General features: G+C 44.8%; 1 protein-coding gene across 8 annotated transcripts in view; it reads left to right on the forward strand.

The window, feature by feature from the left end:
• Window positions 1–20,694, forward strand: part of LOC115195736 (dnaJ homolog subfamily C member 13) — a 45,226-nt gene that overhangs the window by 13,974 nt on the left and 10,558 nt on the right. For 3 of the 8 annotated variants that reach the window (XM_029755915.1, XM_029755916.1, XM_029755909.1), the window contains exons 3-33: window positions 2,019–2,094; window positions 2,354–2,503; window positions 8,134–8,175; window positions 9,024–9,224; window positions 10,282–10,488; window positions 10,674–10,769; window positions 11,012–11,103; window positions 11,378–11,544; window positions 11,789–11,868; window positions 11,947–12,116; window positions 12,368–12,400; window positions 13,027–13,126; window positions 13,294–13,401; window positions 13,554–13,709; window positions 14,118–14,174; window positions 14,273–14,394; window positions 14,555–14,630; window positions 15,009–15,104; window positions 15,243–15,383; window positions 16,607–16,624; window positions 17,273–17,355; window positions 17,567–17,720; window positions 17,848–17,951; window positions 18,126–18,285; window positions 18,389–18,553; window positions 18,764–18,868; window positions 19,059–19,261; window positions 19,425–19,509; window positions 19,782–19,936; window positions 20,059–20,259; window positions 20,395–20,596. In XM_029755915.1, the coding sequence (XP_029611775.1) occupies window positions 2,019–2,094; window positions 2,354–2,503; window positions 8,134–8,175; window positions 9,024–9,224; window positions 10,282–10,488; window positions 10,674–10,769; window positions 11,012–11,103; window positions 11,378–11,544; window positions 11,789–11,868; window positions 11,947–12,116; window positions 12,368–12,400; window positions 13,027–13,126; window positions 13,294–13,401; window positions 13,554–13,709; window positions 14,118–14,174; window positions 14,273–14,394; window positions 14,555–14,630; window positions 15,009–15,104; window positions 15,243–15,383; window positions 16,607–16,624; window positions 17,273–17,355; window positions 17,567–17,720; window positions 17,848–17,951; window positions 18,126–18,285; window positions 18,389–18,553; window positions 18,764–18,868; window positions 19,059–19,261; window positions 19,425–19,509; window positions 19,782–19,936; window positions 20,059–20,259; window positions 20,395–20,596 (3,805 nt within the window). The remainder of the gene's footprint in view (window positions 1–2,018; window positions 2,095–2,353; window positions 2,504–8,133; window positions 8,176–9,023; window positions 9,225–10,281; window positions 10,489–10,673; window positions 10,770–11,011; window positions 11,104–11,377; window positions 11,545–11,788; window positions 11,869–11,946; window positions 12,117–12,367; window positions 12,401–13,026; window positions 13,127–13,293; window positions 13,402–13,553; window positions 13,710–14,117; window positions 14,175–14,272; window positions 14,395–14,554; window positions 14,631–15,008; window positions 15,105–15,242; window positions 15,384–16,606; window positions 16,625–17,272; window positions 17,356–17,566; window positions 17,721–17,847; window positions 17,952–18,125; window positions 18,286–18,388; window positions 18,554–18,763; window positions 18,869–19,058; window positions 19,262–19,424; window positions 19,510–19,781; window positions 19,937–20,058; window positions 20,260–20,394; window positions 20,597–20,694) is intronic. The other 5 variants (XM_029755910.1, XM_029755911.1, XM_029755912.1 and 2 more) reach the window with 5 other exon arrangements.

The following is a 20,694-nucleotide window of genomic DNA, read 5'->3' on the forward strand; positions in this document are numbered from 1 at the left end:
TATATTTAAGAAAAAAATAAAAACACATCGTTTAAACAAGGAACTCTTTATTTTGCCTATAGACCAACAAAAAAAAACGTTCCATTCAGAAAAATGGCAGCATGACTGAGTAGACCTGGTTTCTGTCTCTACTGTATGAAATCAAGGGGGGAAAAAAACATACAAAATTAAGTGCTTAGCTTTGACAACCTATCAGTGGAGAGAGCTAGATAGGGTGTCTGTGTCAATTCGTTTTCAATTTCTCTCCGTGATCAGTTTGGGCATTACTTTGCTGCTGAAATGTGTGCGGGAGGGGACGTTCTAACGCGGTTCATTTTCTTTTATCAGGTGACGAAATCACGAGTCAGTAACCACCGAATAGGCCGGCAAATCTTTGGCTATGTTTTTCTGAGTTTGTCGCAAATTGCTGTTGGAAGGCAGCAGCGAGAGATTGACTCTCCTTGCTCCAGCTCCACCTGCAAGTTATACGGCCTGGTAATGGTGATGTAAATGACACATCGTGTTAGAAGTGTTTCCACTCGAGTAGCCGACATTGGCAAAGCAATGCTTGCGGACTGTACTTTGTTTGTGTATGGTCTTCTTACCCTCGTCATCGTATTGAACGCTGAATTCAAAATGTTCCCACACAGCTGATTTTGAAAGAGGTCGGTGCCTCTTCAAATTTGCTTCTCTCTGTCTCGCTAGCGCTCGCCATTGTCACATTGGAGCTGAGATAATATTTGTTTTTAGTTTCCCCTCTCTTCATGGGGCCCCTTTTAGGGAGGTTTCCTACTGAGATGTCATTGCAAATCGTCCATTAGTTGTTTTAAGGGGGAGGGGTTGCGACCTCTACATTTTGAGACATTGCTGTGGAGTAAAGTTGGTCAGCCCCCACAAGCTGCGCGTCTGGTTCTGTGGGTCTGAATGTACAGCGTGCGTGTAGTCTGCAGGGCAATAAGGACGTTTTGGAAATGATAGGAAAATGACAGCCATACCGTAATTCCGCGGTTCAAGTGTGCGTATTGAACCGTGGGGGCGTACCGAACGGTTCGATAACATACTGTGTACTGTTGCATCCCTAGGCTATGGATGGATGGTTATTCAGTTCCAGTGACAAAACACTATCAGTTTTTCAGAGCTCCACTCATCCGTATTGGTACAGAATAAACGTCTGCCTCTGAAAATAGCACCACATTCCCTTCATCGTGCATAGGGCTCTGGTCAAAAGTAGTGCACTAGGGAATAGGGTGCCATTTTGGATGTACACAAGTTCTCTGGTCCATTGGTCTCACTCTGTCCGGTGTCAATCTCCCCAGACATAATGGGTCTTTATTTCTGCCATGGTTATTTCCAGCTCAGGAGGTATTTCGTGGAGCATTGACTAACGGGGAACAATTTTAGCATCATTTTATCAATGCTAATGGAATTCAAGCTAACCTCTGTCACTTCAGAAATACCACCACTTAGGCTACAGCAAGGGCAATCATGTCCACCACCTCCCTCACTGCAGTTCTCCACAGTCCACTCCACACTGATTGTTTGCATCCCAAATGGCACCGTATTACCTAGGGCAACTGACGATTATGGATGAACATCGTCATGAAAATAAAATAAGTGTCATAACCATAAAAAGAAGTGTATTTATTTATATTTATTTATTATTAGTTTTGTGTGTGGTGCTGACTGCAGACAGGAAGGCCTGACAAAGGTGTGGATGAGTCAGTTTCCGCGGTAACATTGACTCTTTACAACCACTTTGGTTGCCTTGAGTTCGTTTTGGCAGAACAATAACAGTCATCTAAAGGTCCATGACTGTTACAGCCCTGCTATGACCTATATACTGCTCTACCTTTGACCAGGGCCTATAGGTCTCTGCCTCTGGTCAAACGTAATACACTATGTAGGGAATTGGGTGCCATTATAAGGTGCAGACATTGTTTCGGCTGTTAAGCTACCTCCTGTGTCTTGTAGGTCCTTGTATAACAAATGTTGTGTAAGTAGTTATCGGGCTTACTGAGCTCCCCTCTTCTATGTTTCAGGTACAAACGAGTCTTCTCCGTGGGCACTCATGGCATTACCACGTACAACCCCACCACGCTCGAAGTCACAAACCAGGTCAGGGGACTCCTCTTTAACCCCGTCATGTTTTCTCTGTCTGAGTCATGTGACATTATCCATGTGATGAGTACCATTTATGTGATGACTGTCAACATATTTTTTCTTCTGTTTAGTCCTAAATATCCCAGTGGTTTTGTTCAGCATATCCCCTGTCACCAAGTTGATGAAAATCTACGAACTGTCGTTTTCACTGTTATGGAATGTGACTTGTTGACATGTTGGTCTCTCTGTCTCAACTCTCTGTGGTGCCCTGTAGTGGCCGTACGGGGACATCTGTGGCATCACCCCGGTGGGAAAGGGCCAGGGCACCGAGTTCAACCTCACATTCCGCAAGGGCAGTGGCAAGAAGTCAGAAACGCTCAAGTTCTCCACAGAGCACCGGACAGAGCTGCTCACAGAGGCACTGGTGAGGAAACAACACCATTGGTTCTGGAAGAATATACTTTAGAAATACCTGAGAAGCTTGGTTCAACTGCCTTACCTCATCACAACCCAAATATAAGCTTTTTTTTTTGTCGATTGTAGAATTTTAAGAAAAACATTGTATAACTTAAAAAACATGGCTCAAGCTAGCATTTTGATCTCATAAGTGGTCAGTCCATAGCTCCATCCGTCTATACATTTGAGAGTGGTTACATTTCTTAAGCCCCACCCCCTCAGCTGTTTCCCCCAAAAAGTGGTGAGATGACTGCTTAGTAGTTGTTTGAATCCCAGATTGCCCTTTTTAATGTTGTACTGGGAATCACTCACCTCCCACCACCACCAGAACCCATGTGTAGCATCAGCCATTATTTTTTTCATGAGAAAAAACACACATTAGCAACAGTGGCCGACTGTTGGCTGCTTCAGAAACACCATCGCATACAATAAAAGTAGGGCTGTCAAATGATACAAATAATTAATGGCATTACTTAATTGCGATTAATCACAAATCAAATTTGGCCCTGAAGAAAATATTTGTCCATTTTAAAAAGCAGTGCATTGAGTTACAGGCATACTATTCTTTGACTGTAAGGGACGGAAAACGCTTATCTACATCAGAATGTTTTGGTAGCATGTTCTAAATGATTGTGAGTATAGGAATAAATAACTGGCGCTATGGATACAAAGAGCTTTTAAACTTGTCCAACAATGTTATGAAAACTACACAGATAACTACACACACAGGCCTACACTCCCTCTCTCCCACACCCGATGTCTTTTACTCCCACTCTCACATACACACAGTCATACACACGGCACTCTTGCATATGCAGCCTATCTTTGAAGCATCTCTTTTGAGTAGCCTATTCCATTTCAATTCTTCCTGTGCCATTCTGATATGTGCATAGCCTAGTCAGTGGTAACATTACTTTGGGGTGGCAGGTAGCCTAGTGGTTAGGGCATTGGGCCAGTAACCGAAAGGTTGCTGGATCGAATCCCCGTGCTGACAAGGTAAAATAAAAAAATCAGTCCTTCTGCCCCTAAACAAGGCACTGTTCCCCGATAGTAAATTATAATTTGTTCTAAACTGACTTGCCTAGTTGAATGAAGAAGCACGAATCCTGGGCAGAAAGAAAAAACATAGCTCTGGTAATATTGGGCATAACTTTTACATGATTTTGGCTAGAGGCACTCACCTTGAGTATGTTTTGTGTTCTGGGCTTAAAAGGGTCCGTGCGGAAACGCGTGCGCATTTCCACACACGCGTTTCCACCCCGCCGCCACGTTTTCACCCCGCCGCCTCAAATCTAATTAGCATAATAAAACAATCTGTCCAAGCCAGAGATCCACTTTTTTTGTATGGTCTGCATCTCTATCTGCCATTTGACGGTCTTCTGCAGTGGAAGGTGAGTGTGTTTGCAGTGTTTGTCAGACCAGGAGATTTCCAGAAAATTGGTCTTAAGAAAACGTCTATAGCGTCTGAACGGTTTTGACTCCTCTCCTCTACAGACTCACGAAAACAATGTTCGACGTTTTACTCTTCGACCCCCCCCCCCCCCCCACACACACACACACTAGCGCCACGGGCCTCATCTGAAGTCGATACTGACAACTTCTGTCTGTGGAGTCCGAAAGCTTGGGCTACAATCGATCAAATGTATTTCTAAAGCCCTTTTTACATCAACAGATGTCACAACGTGCTGTACAGTAGTTTACATTTTTTTATGTGGAAATGTATATGGAAGTAGTTTTGTGCCCCCCCAATAAAAGGGGTTAAATATGGTTGCAAAATGTTTTTATTTTCTGATCTTTATTATATCTCTCAGACACTTCAAAACAAACTTATTTTTGATACATGGAAAACATGTTTTAAAAAAATGTATGAATCTGTTATTCAATGCTTTTCTATGGGCTAATAGCAGTAAGGCCAAATTCAGTGTTTCATCCCCCAACAAAGTATATATTATTTTATACCTAAAGTGGTTCTAAAATTCGAAATCAAATAGCTAAATAATCCTTGGTGTATGACCATCTTAAAACAATTCCATATCTTGTCTCTCTAGGGGGTTAAAATGTTCCGTGTGGTGAAGAAATGGAGGCATGATTAACTGCAACTTTTTTTGCAGATGAACATGTCATGCGTTATTAACACAAGTTTACTGCCCTAATTAAAAGCAATGAAATTGTCAAGAAGGTGCGCCCGCTCACACACACACACACATCTAAATTGCAGTGGCGGCAAAAAAGACATTTTCTGCAAAAACGCTCATTGTCTAAAAATGTAGCAAAGAATTCTAGCGCTTGCAAGTTACAGGTCCCTTGTTACAGCCGGTTCTCACACCAAGCAGAAAACAAAATGTGTTGATGACATGAAATTGGTATTCTGAGGAGGTGTAAGAGATTCTCTTTTTAATGAGTCTGGTATTTCCCATAAGACTCAAGTTTCTCTTTCTAGTGAGTGTATGCAAATTAGACCGGCATATTCTTCTCAACCTTTATTTTGACATGGAGTCATGCTGAGATGAAGGTCTCTTTTATAGATGAACCCTGTAATTACAAAACTGTACACATCAGTACAATATGAAAAGCAGAACAGAGATACAAAACAAACGCATTCATTATTAAAATGCTCCTCAATCGGCCGTCTGAAATGTCCTAGAGGCACCAAAAAGACAAATCTTATTTAAATACCTCGGTAGAGACCGAAGGTATGTTTGACCGGGTCTTTGAGACCGGGTATGTTAAATTGTACAGTGCCTTCAGAAAGTATTCATACCCCTTGATTTATTCCGGATATTGTTGTTACAGCCTGAATTAAAAATGGATTAAAAATTGTTTTTTTCTCACCCATCTACACAAAGTACCCCATAATGACAGAGTGAAAATGTTTTACATAAGAATTCACACCCCTGAGTCAATACATGTCAGAATCACTTTTGGTAGGGATTACAGCTGTGAGTCTTTCTGGGTATGTCTCTAAGAACTTTGCACACCTGGATTGTACAATAATGACCCATTTTTATTGTTTTTTAAATTCTTCAAGCCCTGTCAAATTGGTTGTTGATCATTGCTAGACAACAACTTTCACGTTTTTCCATAGATTTTCAAGCAGATTTAAGTCAAAACTGTAACGCGGCCACTCAGGAATGTTCTCTGTTTTGGTAAGCAACTCCAGTGTAGATTTGATCTTGTGTTTTAGATTATTGTCCTGCTGAAAGGTGAATTCATCTCCCAGTGTCTGGTGGAAAGCAGACTGAACCAGGTTTTCCTCTAGAATTTTACCTGTGCTTAGCTCCATTCTGTTTCCCAGTCCTTAACGATTACAAGATTTACCCAAACATGATGCAGCCACCACGATGCTTAAAAATATGGAGTTGTACTACTCAGTATTGGATTGGATTTGCCCCAAACATAACACTTTGTATTCAGGACAAAAAGTGAATTGCTTTGCCACATTTTTTTGCAATATTACTTTAGTGCCTTGTTGCAAACGGGATTCATGTTGTAGAATATTTTAATTCTGTACATGCTTTCTCCTTTTCACTCTGGCAATAAGGGTAGTATTGTGGAGTAACTACAATGTTGTTGATCCATCCTCAGTTTTCTCCCATCACAGCCATTAAACTCTAACGGTTTTAGTCACCATTGGCCTCATGGTGAAATCCCTGAGCGGTTTCCTTCCTTTCCGGCAACTGAGTTGGGAAGAACACCTGTATCTTTGTATTGACTGGGTGTATTGATACACCATCCAAAATGTAATTAATAACTTCACCATGCTCAAAGGGATATTCAATGTCTTATTTTTTATTTATTTTTTACACATCTACCAATAGGTGCCGCCCTTTGCGAGGCATTAAAAAACCTCCCTGGTGTTCGTGATTGAATCTGTGTTTGAAAGGGACCTTACAGATAATTGTGTGTGGGGTACAGAGAGATGAGGTAGTTATTCAAAAATCATGTTAAACACTATTATTACACACAGTGAATCCATGCAACTTATTATGTGACTTGTTAAGCACATTCTTACTCCTGAACTTATTCAGGCTTGCCATAACAATAAGTTGAAAACTGATTGACTCCAGACATTTCAGCTTTTCATGTTTTTTTTAGTATTTTTTTGACAAACATTTGAAAAACATAATTCCACTTTCACATTATGGCTATTGTGTGTAGGCCAATGACCAAAAAAACCTCAATTTAATCAATTTTAAATACAGGCTGTAACAGAACAAAATGTGGCGAAAGTCAAGGGGTGCGAATACTTTCTGAAGGCACTGTATGTCTAAATGTTATTAACAATGGAGTTTTTGTGAAAGAGCTTCATAAACAAAAAGAGAGCAATGCATCAATCTATAAGACTTCAAATATGGCCTACCTACTTTCTGATACAGAATGCAGTAATGTGTACAGAACCTGTCAGCCATAATGAAGTGTAGTGCACTGTGATGAACTGCATCTAATGGTTTCAGTGTGTTGGCAGCTGCATTAAATAGATGTCGCCGTAGACTAGGACCGGTAGGAACGTTGACTGAATGTTCTGCTTTCTATTATTAAGCGAGACGCATTACCTATTTCTATAGAAGAAACCCATTTATATTTTTAGCTTCTTAGTTAACTCATCAGTATGTTTTCGAAAAGACAACTTGTCGTCTATCCAGATGCCCAGATACTTGTAAGCAGTTACACAGTCAATATAGGTACCATCCAAGGTAAAATTATTGTACGCCCTAGAAAACAGTTTTTACCCGCTTTCAATACTGGCTTGAGGGCAATAAAGGTTTTCTGTAAAGCAATGAAGGCAGAGTGAAGATCAGAAAGAGCCTTGTCAACAGAATATACAACAGTATCGTCCGCAGACAAGTGGAGGTTGCAATTTATTACAGACAAACCAATATTGTTTATATAGATGGTGAAAAGTACAGGGCCCAAAATCTACTTTTGTGGGACACATTTAGTAGTAATATCAATGCATATCAGTAAATCCCAGCAACAAATAAATGCATACAACCAGCATCTCAAATTTCTTGGGAACGGTCAAATTTAGACTACATGATGACATGAATGTTGTTTTTACATAATTAGCCATTCCTCACCATTTTTGCAATCTAAACTGAAGATACTGTAACCACAAATATCAATGTCCTTATCAGACATCAAATCATTCAGGCAAGTCTCTGTGAGAACCAATATATCAGGGCTCGCGTCCAGTACCCAGATATCAAGGCCATTTATTTTTTTTATTTTTTATATATATATATATATATATATATATATATATATATATATATATATATAATATGTATTTTTTTTTTTTCAATCAAACTCTGCACGTTTGTGTTCAACAGCCTAAATCAACTTATTCAAAGTATCTCAATCATCTAACTAAAAAGGATACAGTGCATTAGGAGGAATTTAAATGGATGACAATGCATCACGGCCTGTATTCATAAAGTGTTGTAGTACTGCTCTTGGATCCGGTCCCCCCCCCCGTCCACGTAATCTTCATTATGAGCTAAAAGGCTAAATGGGTCATAGATCAGCACTCTGAGAAGTTTTATGAATACGGCCCAGATTACAATGGATGTTTAATCTGATCTCCCATTCTCTCTGCAGAGATTCAGGACAGACTTCTCTGAGGGAAAGATAACTGGCAGGGTGAGTATTGAATGAGGTAATGGAGGAAGGAGCGAGGGAATGAAGACCTGAACAAAACAGGGAAAGGAGAACAGAATGCATGATCTCATTACAGAGGAGAATGGAATGATATGAATGCCGACATGAACGAATGAATGAATAAAAGGTGGGGGAACAGAACAAATGAGTAAACAAACACTGCACACACCCTAGGGCCATGTTGAGTAGAGAGGAGGAGGAGGAGGAGGAGGAGGAAGGGCAGAGTGGAGCAGCCTCTATTTCTTCTTCCTGAGTTGCTAATAATAGGATCTGTGTTCTCCCTCTCCTGCGCTGAGCTGGTCTAGGAGACTCCCTGAGGGTTTTATTGTGTCGGTCCCAAATGGCATCCTATTACCTATGCAGTGCGCTACTTTTGGTCAAAGGTAGTGCACTATATAGGGAATAGGGTGCCATTTGGGACAGAGCACATGTCTGTGTTGGTTTTCTCCATCAGCACAATCCGATTTCCTTGAGAGAGAGGTTGGAATAGAACAGCTGCTCACCTGCTCCCCTAAGGGTGACTTTCATCTACAGCACAGATCGATCCAACTTCCTGGTGATTTCATCGAAGAGGAGCACGATGGATGTGAACCCAAATGGCTCACTATATAGTGCACTACTTTTGACCAGAGCCCTATGGATTTCTATGGGGTTTTCTAAGCATTAGCATTACCTAGCTCTGGTCCAGGGCATTACTGTACGTGCTGCTTGCCGACGTTGAGCACATAATTACCCGGACCAGAGCTAGGCGTGATAATGCTTAGAGCTATATCATGCAGTGATGCTACAAGTTTTGTCCACTTTGTTAACATGGGTGTCCCTCCCGTCAGCGCTACAACTGTTACAAGCACCACTGGAGCGACACGCGGAAGTCGGTGAGCCTGGAGGTGACCCCGGGGGGCATCGACCAGATCGACCCCCAGACCAACCGGGTGGTGTGCTCCTACGACTACCGCTCCGTGGAGGGCTTTGCAGAGGTCAACGACTACCAGGGGGGCTTCTGCATCCTCTATGGGGGCTTCAGCCGCCTGGTACGTACCTAGGGGGGAGGGTAGTGTGTGTTTACGTGTCTGTGTGTGTCTCTCTCTCTAAACCAGGGCTCTCCAACCCTGTTCCTGGAGTGCTACTGTCATGTAGGTTTTCATTCCAGCCGTAATCTAGCGCACCTGTTTCTAATAATTAGCTGGATGATAAGCTGAATCAGGTAATTTACAACGGGTTGGAACGAAAACCTACAGGACAGTAGCTGTCCAGGAACAGGGTGGGAGAGCCCTGTGTCATGTGAAAATCTTCCCAGTGTGAAATAGTTCCCACTTATTCTGATTTGTGTTATTGTGAGGTCATGTTGTAAAATGTTGAGTCAATAATGGCTGAGCTCCTGCAGATGTTTCTCACACATCCCCTCGCCCTTGATCTAGCTAGCTAGTGTAATTGGCTGTAAACTGGTTGAGATGGATTGTTCTCAGAGGTGTGCAGTTTTAACTTGTTTGTATAGCTAGCTTACAAATATATGCACTGTCAATCGGAAACGTAGCGCAGTCGCAAAAAAATCTCTCCTCACGTCAACCCTCAGCACTTTGACGCGCGAGTCCGGGTATTTATATGCTAACCTCACTCCTCAACAAGCTTCTGATTGGTCAGTCAATACTCCTGGTCACCATTTGATTTGGCAGATGCTCACAGAACAGTTTTTCGAGGTCTAGGGAGGGTGTGAGAGAAACAGCCGCACGAGCTCAGCCGTCCCAATAAAGAGCCGAGAAATTTTATAGCATGGCGTCAAAATCACTACACGATCAGAGGGACTGGGAACCGTTTCACGCTGGGATGGTTTTTACATGACTCCCTGCTCTAAAGGTTCGCTTGTCTGTGTGCAAATGTGTTTATGCCCTTGCGAAATTCTACTGTCCAGGACTGATTCACCATTTGTATTGCTCCCCCACCCCTTCCCATCCCCCCCTCTCTCTCCACCTTTCCTATTGCCTCTCTCTGTCCTTACTTCCCTCTCTCTACCTTCCTATCCCTCCCTCTCTTACCTCTCTTAACTATCTCTCTCCCCTCCTCTCTCTCCCCTCCTCCCTCCCCCTTCAGCACCTGTTTGCGTCAGAGCACCGGGACGAGATCATTAAAAGCGCCGTTGAGCACGCGGGCAACTTCATTGGCATCACGCTGCGGCTGCGTAAGGACCCGCTGACCTTCGAGGACTTTGTGACGGACCGGCTCGGGAAGTACGGCTCAGACGAGTCCATCACCTCCCTGGCTGAGTTTGTGGTGCAGAAGATCTCCCCACGCCACTCGGTCAGAATCGCTCCTATCCCTATCGCTCTATCCATTACTTTTATAAATGTCCTGTTTAGTGTTTACCTTTTTATGAGTATGCAATTTTTATTTATTAGGACATTGAGATGAACATTTTTATTTGTGGTCAACTGGCCCTTTATAGACTTGAGACTAACTTATTCTGTGCTGTTTATCCCTGACAGGAGCCCGTCAAGAGGATCCTGTGCCTGACCGAGACATGTCTGGTGGAGAGAGATCCAGCTTCCTACAACATAGTCACCATCAAGCCCTTTGGAGAGGTGGGTGGCTGCAACAACTCCTACATAAACACTGGGGCTGACTCATAGAATCAGCTGATGTAAGAAGGGCTATATAAATACATTTGATTGATTTCAGAGCTGTCTGTTCTATCCATTCTATTTCTATGGCCCGGCCTCTGCCTCAGGCTCTGTTAAATGCCATGTTTGTCTTTTTCAAATAAATTTGACTGAAGCGCCGTTTTTTAATTGTCATTTGGGGGAAATGCTGTGTGTCTCTGCAGGTGTTTGCTCTCATCTGCGATGCGGAGAACCCCCAGGTGTTCACCATAGAGTTCATCAGAGGCCAGATCAGGAAGTACTGCTCCACAGACAGGTACAGTGAAACACACAGCTCTTATTGTACACATGCAGTATCATGAATGCCATATTTTCCCTCTACGGTTTCCTTCCACACTTTTTTTTCTTTTTACACCTAATCTATCGGTCTCACTCTACGCTCTGCTGTTCTTCATGCGTTCATGTGTGTTGTATTTAACCCATCCCACATCTCTCTTTCTCTGTTTGAAAATGTGTGTATTTGTGGGTCATATCTGTGTCCCTAGCCTCTCCATCTTATTGATCTGAATCTGACGTGTGTGTGTGTTTAGGGACTCCCTGATGGCCAGCCTGCTGGACGGGGTGCGTGCGTCGGGTAACAGGGACGTGTGTGTGAAGATGGCCCCCACCCAGCGGGGCCAGCGCTGGGGCCTACTGAGCATGCCTGTGGACGAGGAAGTGGAGAGCCTGCACCTCAAATTTCTGGCAACGCCCCCTAGTGAGTAACACCTTTCACGGGTGTATTCATTAAGCACCAAACGGACGCAAACAGAATGAAACAGGGGGGGACTATTTGAACTTGTCCAATAAGAAACATTCATTTTCTGTTGCAAAACGTTTTTCTACAGTGTGCCCTAATGCGTACGACACAGGTTTTTATCAGTGACCTGAAATGGCCAGTTTAATATTGTATGTCTAAAGGACTGACGGTTTGACCATGAGTCCCTGTCTGTCTCCCTCAGATGGAAACTTTGCAGACGCAGTGTTCAGATTCAACGCTAACGTATCTTACAGCGGTGTGCTGCACGCCGTCACCCAAGATGTAAGTGTGTTCAAACCTACCAAACGACTGTGTGTGTTACGCTATCTTTAACATTCCTCTCCTCTTCCTGTCTCTCAGGGTCTGTTTTCGGAGAACAAGGAGAAGCTGATAAGCAATGCTGTCTTGGCCCTGCTGTCACAGGAGTGTGAGCTGCCGGGCCCCAACGCCGAGCTGGAGAGCCACTTCCAGGCACTCCGACGCCTGGTGGCCTCCAAGGCCGGCTTCCAGGCATTCACACAGCTTCCCAAGTAAGGCCTCGACACACACCACACACACACACACACACACACACACACACACTTCTTCCTGAATTCCCTCTCTCCCTTCACTACCCTCTCTCCCTTCAAAGCTCTGACTAATTGTGCTTTTCACCTCCTCTGCTACGTTCTCCCAGTCCTTCCGCTCCTCCCTCCACCCCCCTCTCCTACTGATAGTTGTTGCTATGCAGTATTGTGTGGTGGTAAGTGTGTAGGTAACAGACGTACTCTGTCATTCCAAGGTCTGGTCAAGGGTCTGGATTCACAGATGGAACGTAAATATGAATCCATACATCTCAGTCTGCCCTCTGTCTGATTTCCACGTCCTACTTGTCTTCCCTGTCTGTATGCCCTCTGTCTGTCTATGCGCGCTCTCTAGCTCTGTCTGCCTGCCTTCTGTCTAAGACTGACTACGTCTGTCTGTCTGGCTCAGATTGTTCGCTTGTCTCCGTCTGTCTGCTCTCCTTTAATCTGTCTACTACTCTCCTTTCATGTGTCACACACCGGGAGATCAAAAGAGAGGTGACGTCATCATCTCCTCCGCCTCTGTCTGCGTGTGTGTGTGTGTGCCTCTCTCTTTCTGTCTTTATTTCCCTCGATCTGTCTCTCTCTCTCGATCTGTATCTCATGTATCCAGGACACTGTCTATCTTTGGGGTCACTGAGATGTATGAGAGGATTTCAATTCTGTGTTCCTGTATAGTTGAGAATGAACCCCCAGACCCTTTTAAAATGATATTTGTAGACCAGAAATGCCATAAAAATGTGTCTGTTTGTCTGCGTTGTTGAATTTCCAGTCTCAATGAGCCTCCCCCTTGTCTCCATATCATGTCAATGAAGTGAATGAGTTTGTGTCTAGTTTAATCTGTCTGTGTGTGTGTGTGTGTGTGTGTGTGTTGCAGGTTCCGGGAGAAGTTGGGGGTGAAGACGGTGAAAGCTCTGAAGAGGAACAACAACGGAGTGACACACGCAGCCATAGACATGCTCTGTGCTCTTATGTGTGTAAGTACCATTTGCATTCCCCTGAGCAGAAAGTTCACACACACACAGACCATCTAACACACACTTCTGGTGTTTACGCCATGACACTACAGAGAACGTGACTGCCGTTGGTAATGCACAATTTCCATTTACAACTTTTTCAATTGCAATCATCTGCATCCTTCCAGCCGATGCACGATGACTATGACCTGCGACAGGAGCAACTGAACAAGGCCTCCCTGATGTCCTCCAAGAAGTTCCTGGAGAACCTTCTGGAGAAGTTCGTCAGCAACGTGGTACGTGTTTCAGCCTCAGCCCCTTTCTAACTTTTGATATTGGTGCTGAAACCTGCGAGCGACACCAAAGGAAGCCATCTTGTTTCTTTAACAACAGTCTCCTTCACAATCTTTTTCATTTTTCTTTCTATATCCTCCCTCTCTCCCTGCAGGACCACGGCACGGGGGCTCTGGTGATCAGCTCGCTGCTGGACTTCCTGACCTTTGCCCTGTGCGCCCCCTACAGCGAGACCAGCGAGGGACAGCAGTTTGACATGCTGCTGGAGATGGTGGCCTCCAACGGACGCACCCTCTTCAAACTCTTCCAGGTAGCTAGGCGGGGCGAGAGAAAGGTCGTCTGGAATCCATAACTGACATGCTCCGTTTCAGTTTGGGTTCCAGGCTAAGAATAAGAGAAAGGGGAATGTTTATTAAAAAAGACACACTTTCCACTACAAGGAAGGAAGGAAGGAAGGAAGGAAGGAAGGAAGGAAGGAAGGAAGGAAGGAAGGAAGGAAGGAAGGAAGGAAGGAAGGAAGGAAGGAAGGAAGGAAAACACTTAAGTAAAAGGTGTAGGTGGGTTAAACTAAAAGATGGTGGACAATTTGAAAAGAAGAAATAGTATTGTCAAACAGTTTTTGTCTGACATGCTCTGTATACAGTATAAGGTATGTGTGACTATCTGTTTTGATGGGATTCATTTAACATTGTCTCAGTGAGTTGTTGTTGTTTTCCAGCACCCCTCTATGGCCATTGTGAAGGGAGCGGGCCTGGTGATGAAGGCCATCATTGAGGTGAGGTCGGGGGGAGCAGGTCTTGATATGACAAACAGGATAATTATTGTGATTTATATTGGCGATGATCAACAGTAAATGACTGTTTTGTTTATTAGGAGGGGGATAAGGAGATAGCCACTAAGATGCAGGAACTGGCTCTGAGTGAGGGAGCACTGCCCAGACACCTGCACACCTCCATGTTCACCATCAGCTCAGACCAGAGGATGCTCACCAACAGGTAAAGGACTAAGGGTCCAAATCGGTTTCCGTCAGATTTTTACGTAAGTCTCCCATAACGTCCATGCATGATTTACTCAAACGTCCAAATTACGCATCCCTATCTCAAGTTAGGATTCTGACAAATTCACTCATGGTTTTTAAACTGTTCCTTCCCACAGGCAGCTGAGTCGTCACCTGGTGGGCTTGTGGACAGCAGAGAACCCCATCGCCATGAGCCTCCTCAAGAGAATACTGGTTAGGCTCCCGACAGGTGTTCAGTAGGGCTGTGACGATACCAATGTAGCAATCTTTTTTACCATGGCGAAAATGAAAACACAAAGCAGACCGAACTCTTTTAGTCCTTTAAAAACCTGCTCTATGTAAAATATTGTGTGCTCTAGCTTGGGAAATAAATACATGTGACTGGATGACAACATAATGTTTGTTTCCAACATAAATCTGCTTTGTGTTTGGTTTCCTCGCCACGGTGGTAAGGAGTATCACGATACTGCTATCGTCCCGGCCCTAGTGTTCAGGCAATTCACTTGTGTACCATCCATACGGTTAAGAGGCAGGGAATTTGGTAGTGTGTAATCCTCTCTCTTTCTGTCTCGCCATCTCTCTCCCCCTCAGCCGACGGGGCTGCTGGCGTACCTGGACAGCCCTGATGCCGTCCCGGAGAAAGATGTGGACAGGATGCACATCCGGGACAATGTCAAAATCGCCACGGTAACCTGCAGCGGAGACAATGGCGACATTCCCCTTTACCAGCTCCGTACACTGTTGTGGTACCTTTAGACATTAATGTATGCTTGGATGTTTTTTTTAACTTTTACTCACCGGCCTTTTTGTGTCTGATCATTACAGGACCAATTTGGTCAGCAAAAGGTGCCCGACTGGCAGCGGGTGGCGGGCAAGGCAGCCAAAGAGGTGGAGAAGTTTGCCAAGGAGAAGGCCGACATCGTGCTAATGCACTGGAGGGACAAAATGGGTATCGCCCAGAAGGAGGTGAGGAGGGACTCACTACTCGCTTTTCTCCCCCCATTCAGGGGTTTCATTCTGGGCCAGTAGTATTAACGGTGATGCCCTCATTCAGACTCCTCTTGCTCCTCCTGCTGGCGCTGAGCGGTATTGCAGGCTGTACTGCTTCCATAGCCATCTGCTGGACTGGTCCAGTTACTTTTGTACCAGTTAGCATGGCTAGCATTTCTATCACCCAGCAACTTTGCCATGGGGGAGACACTCTGGGAACCAGTGGGTTCTGAATCACATTCTAACAAATCATCTGCTTTGCTGTTTTGGATGCTGCTGAACAGATATGCGCTGCTTGCTTTGTGTGTGCGTCTGCCCTCATTTGTATGCGTCAGAGAGATCTTGGTGAAGTGTAGTATTGCTGGGATTGATGTTTATAGTCTTGGTGCTGTTATGACTTCTACTTGGAGAGTGTATGAATGATGCCACTGAGTAAACTTCTGTGCATTATGGTGACGGAATGAAACGCAAGCATTTACAGTAACAGTGTCGCAAAGACAGTGAATGCGAGATGTCTTGTTTAAAGGACTAATGTGTGTCCTTTAAACCGACCATCTGACCAGGTCTGTTTATTAACAGGGAACACTCTCTCTCTGCCCTCTTCTCCTCTCTTCTACGGGCCGACAGCTGCTTGGCACAAATCTTTAATCAAACCTCCTTTTAAATCAACTGGGCCACAACGCTGCCACAAACCGAAGTTCACCTATACTTTGTGACCATCACTGGGGTTTTGTCTCACCACGCTAGGTTTGTCTAAGTACCAAGATAAACAGAAACTTGTCAGTGCGGATTCTGAATGAGACTATTGTTCGAGGGCTGAGGGGGTGTAGGGGAGTCCAGCTCAAATCAATCATTTAATTGAACTTTTATTTGCCAACCAATCACCTCACATATTTTAAAATTGCTGCCACATCGGTTGTGATTTTCCTTTCAGTTAATGTTCATTTGATACAGTAAAAGCTTTTTTTTTTAAATAGACCCACTGTCATCGCATACGGTGGGTGAATCTGGACTGGAGGCTGTCGTACTGTTTTTGTCAATAAAGATTTTGATCGTATGGTGCAGATTGCCTTTGACCTAACTTCAATGAGAAGTGTCTCTGTTTGATCTGACTGAGGACCAATAATCTCTCTGTGTTGTCTCTTACCCCACCCTGTCCCTCTTGTCTGTTGGGGTTCTCTGCTGTCAATCAAATGCAGCAGGACAGAAATAACCTGGTAAGTAGAACTGACCAATGGGAACCCCTCTTCCTCCTTTTTGACCCCTCCCACGCTTACCTGTCAGTTTTAGAGCTCATGTAGCACGTTATGTTGTGGGATCCCATCTCTGTAGTTGGATTTTTGTCACTGTTTATGTCAAAGGTTGTGTGTTTTTGTTGGTGTTTGTTATCATGACAGTATTTTTCACCTGGTGGTCAGTGACATTAAACATTTTGAATTCATTAATACTGTGAAAAAAGCATTTTGTAACATTGTGGGTTTTCAAAGGCGATAGATAAAATGCATGCCATTCAATACATGCCATACCTTTCCTCGTATTTGTTTTCATCAATCACCTGTATTGTGACTGTGTGTTGTACCTTCAACGTTGTCAAGATCAATATATGTCTGTGCCCTTGCTATCTTCCATTACTGTCATTGTCAAGGCAAAGATGACAATTCGTCAATGACCGTGATTGACAGGGAATTGGCCTATGAGCATAAACTGACTGGCGCTCAAGCTGTTGGGAATGCTAGTATTAGTGAGGGGGGTCATAAATCATCTTAGCTGTGGTCGTCCTCTAGTGTAGATCAGTTGTCCAGCAACGCGAGTTGACCATTGGAGAGATGTAGTGGTGACTGACATTATTCTTGGCTCTACTACAGAACCCCAGCCAAAAACCTGTCATTCTGAGGAAGAGGAGACAGAGGATCAAGATCGAAGCCAACTGGGAGCTCTTCTACTACAGGTAGGTACATTGGTCACTTGCTCACAAAATGGCCGCCTGACTCTCTCTTACTATTATAGACTTTGTTTTATCCTTTATTTTTTCTGTTTGTAATGTTTCTCCGGCTGGAGCATCCTCCTTTAAATGCTCAAATAAATTCAAGCATTAAAAGTGAATATTTTGATTTTGGATTAGTTGTCCCATCTCAATCTCTGGTTCTCCTTTGTCCTAGGTTCCAGTTGGACCACGCGCGGTCCAACCTCATCTGGAACCTGAAGACGCGGGAGGAGCTGCGGGACGCTCTGGAGGGAGAGATGAGGGCCTTTGGCGTGGACCGCGAGCTGGGCAACGCTAGCGTCATCTCCTGGAACCACCAGGAGTTTGAGGTCAGGGGTCAAACCAAATTATGACCATATTTATATTTTGATCGTGTGGCTTGGTAGCTGACGTGTGTGTGTGTGTGTGTGTGTGTGTGTGTGTGGGGTTGGGGTTTGTTTTTCGTGTGTGTTGCAGGTGAGGTACGAGTGTCTTTCGGATGAGATTAAGATTGGGGATTATTACCTGCGTCTGCTGCTGGAAGAGGATGAGTCGGACGAGTCTGGGGCCATCAAGAGATCGTAAGACATCAGCTACCTACAGCGCAATCGGCCGTGTTTAACCCATCTAATGACAATATTGCTCTTAAATCCAAACGAAAGGAATAAAGTCATGTTCAAACTGTTAAATTTCCCCAAAGTTTCTTTAGCAATATCCCTTCCTCATCCCTCTCTCTCGCTCTTTCTCCCGCTCAGGTACGAGTTCTTCAATGAGCTCTACCACCGTTTCCTGCTCACCCCCAAAGTCTCCATGAAGTGCCTGTGCCTGCAGGCTCTCACCGTCGTCTATGGGAAGTGTTGCGAGGAGATCGGCCCCTTTACCGACACCAAGTACATCGTTGGCATGCTGGACCGGGTCAGTGCTGTGGCGCACACACACACACACACACACACACCAGTCAGAGATCCGTTGGGACAGTTTTGTAATGGTAAGAGTCTCTCCCCCTCTGTATTTACAGTCTACAGACAAACTGGAAAGAGACAGACTGATCCTATTCCTTAACAAACTCATCCTCAACAAGAAAAATGTGAAGGAGTTGATGGACTCCAATGGAGTCCGCATCCTAGTGGACCTGCTCACCCTGGCCCACCTGCACACCAGCCGAGCCACCGTCCCACTACAGGTAGGTCTTCACAACTGCCCTGTCTGAACCACCCAAATTGTAGCATGTGCTTCTCATCACGTATCTAACGTATGTTTTGATACAGTTGCAGACCATGGAAGCGTATAGCTGTCGGAAGTCAAATAGAATTTCGACAGCTATATGCTTCCATTACAGGTCAGTCTGTCTGGTTTCATGTTAATAACGTGCGTCTTTGTGTCTGTCTGTCAGAGCAACGTGATCGAGGCCGGGGCAGACATGAAGAGGGAGAGCGAGAAGGAGTGGTACTTTGGGAACGCAGACAAAGAGAGGAGGGGCCCCTTCAGCTTTGAAGAGGTACGTTTCTACTGAATGCAAAACCAACACGGATGCTAAGCTCTACCCCCATAGGTAGAGTTTCTCTGGGTCCAGTGCCATTGCTTAGATATGTTTGAGTATCCAAGACAATGTATATTTTGTAACGTCGGTGAACTATCCCTAAGCATGATATCTTGATGACTGAACACGTACACGTTTCCCCCATCAGATGCAGGAGTTCTGGAGCAAGGGAGTGCTGACGGCCAAGACGAGGTGCTGGGCCCAGGGCATGGACGGCTGGCGCCCCCTGCAGGCCATCCCGCAACTCAAGTGGTGCCTGCTGGCCAGTGGGCAGGCGGTGATGAATGAGACGGACCTGGCCACGCTCATCCTCAACATGCTCATCACCATGTGCTCCTACTACCCCAGCAGGTAGGGAGTTCAGACTCTTTAAAAAAAAAAAAAAAAACATATATATATATTATTTTTTTACTGTCTCTTTCTTCTCTCTTGCTCGGCCCTCTCTCTCCCCATTTCTCTCTTTCGCTGTCACACAGTTTTAAAAATGTGACAATGTGTCTGTGTCTTTCCCCAGGGACCAGGACAATGCCATTATTCGTCCCTTACCCAAGATCAAGAGAATGGTCAGCGATAACACCTGCCTCCCTCACATTGTCCAGGTGAGCAGAACCAGCCTATTATTAGGTATATCCTTCCTACCTCAGTGGGACTTCCTGGTTAAATACAAAAATTGTCATCAAATGTGTACTATTTCCTCTTCTTTTCACTTTCCTATATATAAAATAATCTGAAGGTTGCTTGAGACGAAAACGTTGGTCAAATAAGATCCGTTCAATTGTTGGACTCAACATTAAAAGTGAGATGGAGGTTTTTATTTTTGTTAAATGAAACGTTTGCTCAAATGTCTCGTGCTGTTCCCTTCTCCAATCAGCTGCTGCTGACCTTTGACCCCATCCTGGTGGAGAAGGTGGCCAACGTGCTGTACCTGGTGATGCAGGACAACCCCAATCTGCAGCGCCTCTACCTCACCGGCATCTTCTTCTTCATTATGATGTACACCGGCTCCAACGTGCTGCCTGTGGCCAGGTCCGACTGCTGGAGAGATGCACACGGACACACGCATGTCATACACACACACATTGTGCTCTTCAGATCGGTCTTTTACGTTGTGCGTTTTGGACTCTGTCACGTCTTGTTTTTTCCTGTAGGTTCCTGAAGTACTGTCACCTGAAGCAGGCCTTCAAGTCAGAGGAGGCCAAAGGTACAGACATCGTCCAGCGTAGTGTGCTGGGGCCGGTGATGCCCGAGGCCATGGTGTGTTACCTGGAGAACTATGAGGCAGAACGCTTCTCCGAGATCTTCCTGGGAGAGTTTGACACGCCAGAGGCCATCTGGAGCAGCGAGATGAGGTAGACACAAGCTTGCTGTCTGTCTGGGGAGAGGTCTAACAAATAGTTTTGACGAAGGTTTTTCTATCCGTTTGTCTACATCCACCTCTTGTGTGTTGGTTTGTGTCTGTCTCATCCCCCTTGCCCCCACTCCAGGCGGATGATGATTGAGAAAATCGCGACCCACCTGGCTGACTTCAGCCCACGGCTGTACAGCAACACACGAGCCCTCTACCAGTACTGCCCCATCCCTGTAGTCAGCTTCCCCCAGCTGGAGAACGAGCTCTTCTGTAACATCTACTACCTCCGCCACCTGTGTGACGCCAACCGCTTCCCCAACTGGCCCATCCGAGAGCCCGTATGTTCTGTGTGTGTGTGTGTGTGCTTATTGACTGTGTGAGACTTGCGAGAACAGTCTTGTGAAGGTGTCAGTGTATGAGCGAGATGGAGACTGTT

Source organism: Salmo trutta, chromosome 6 (assembly GCF_901001165.1).
Source record: "Salmo trutta chromosome 6, fSalTru1.1, whole genome shotgun sequence".
NCBI lineage: Eukaryota > Metazoa > Chordata > Actinopteri > Salmoniformes > Salmonidae > Salmo > Salmo trutta.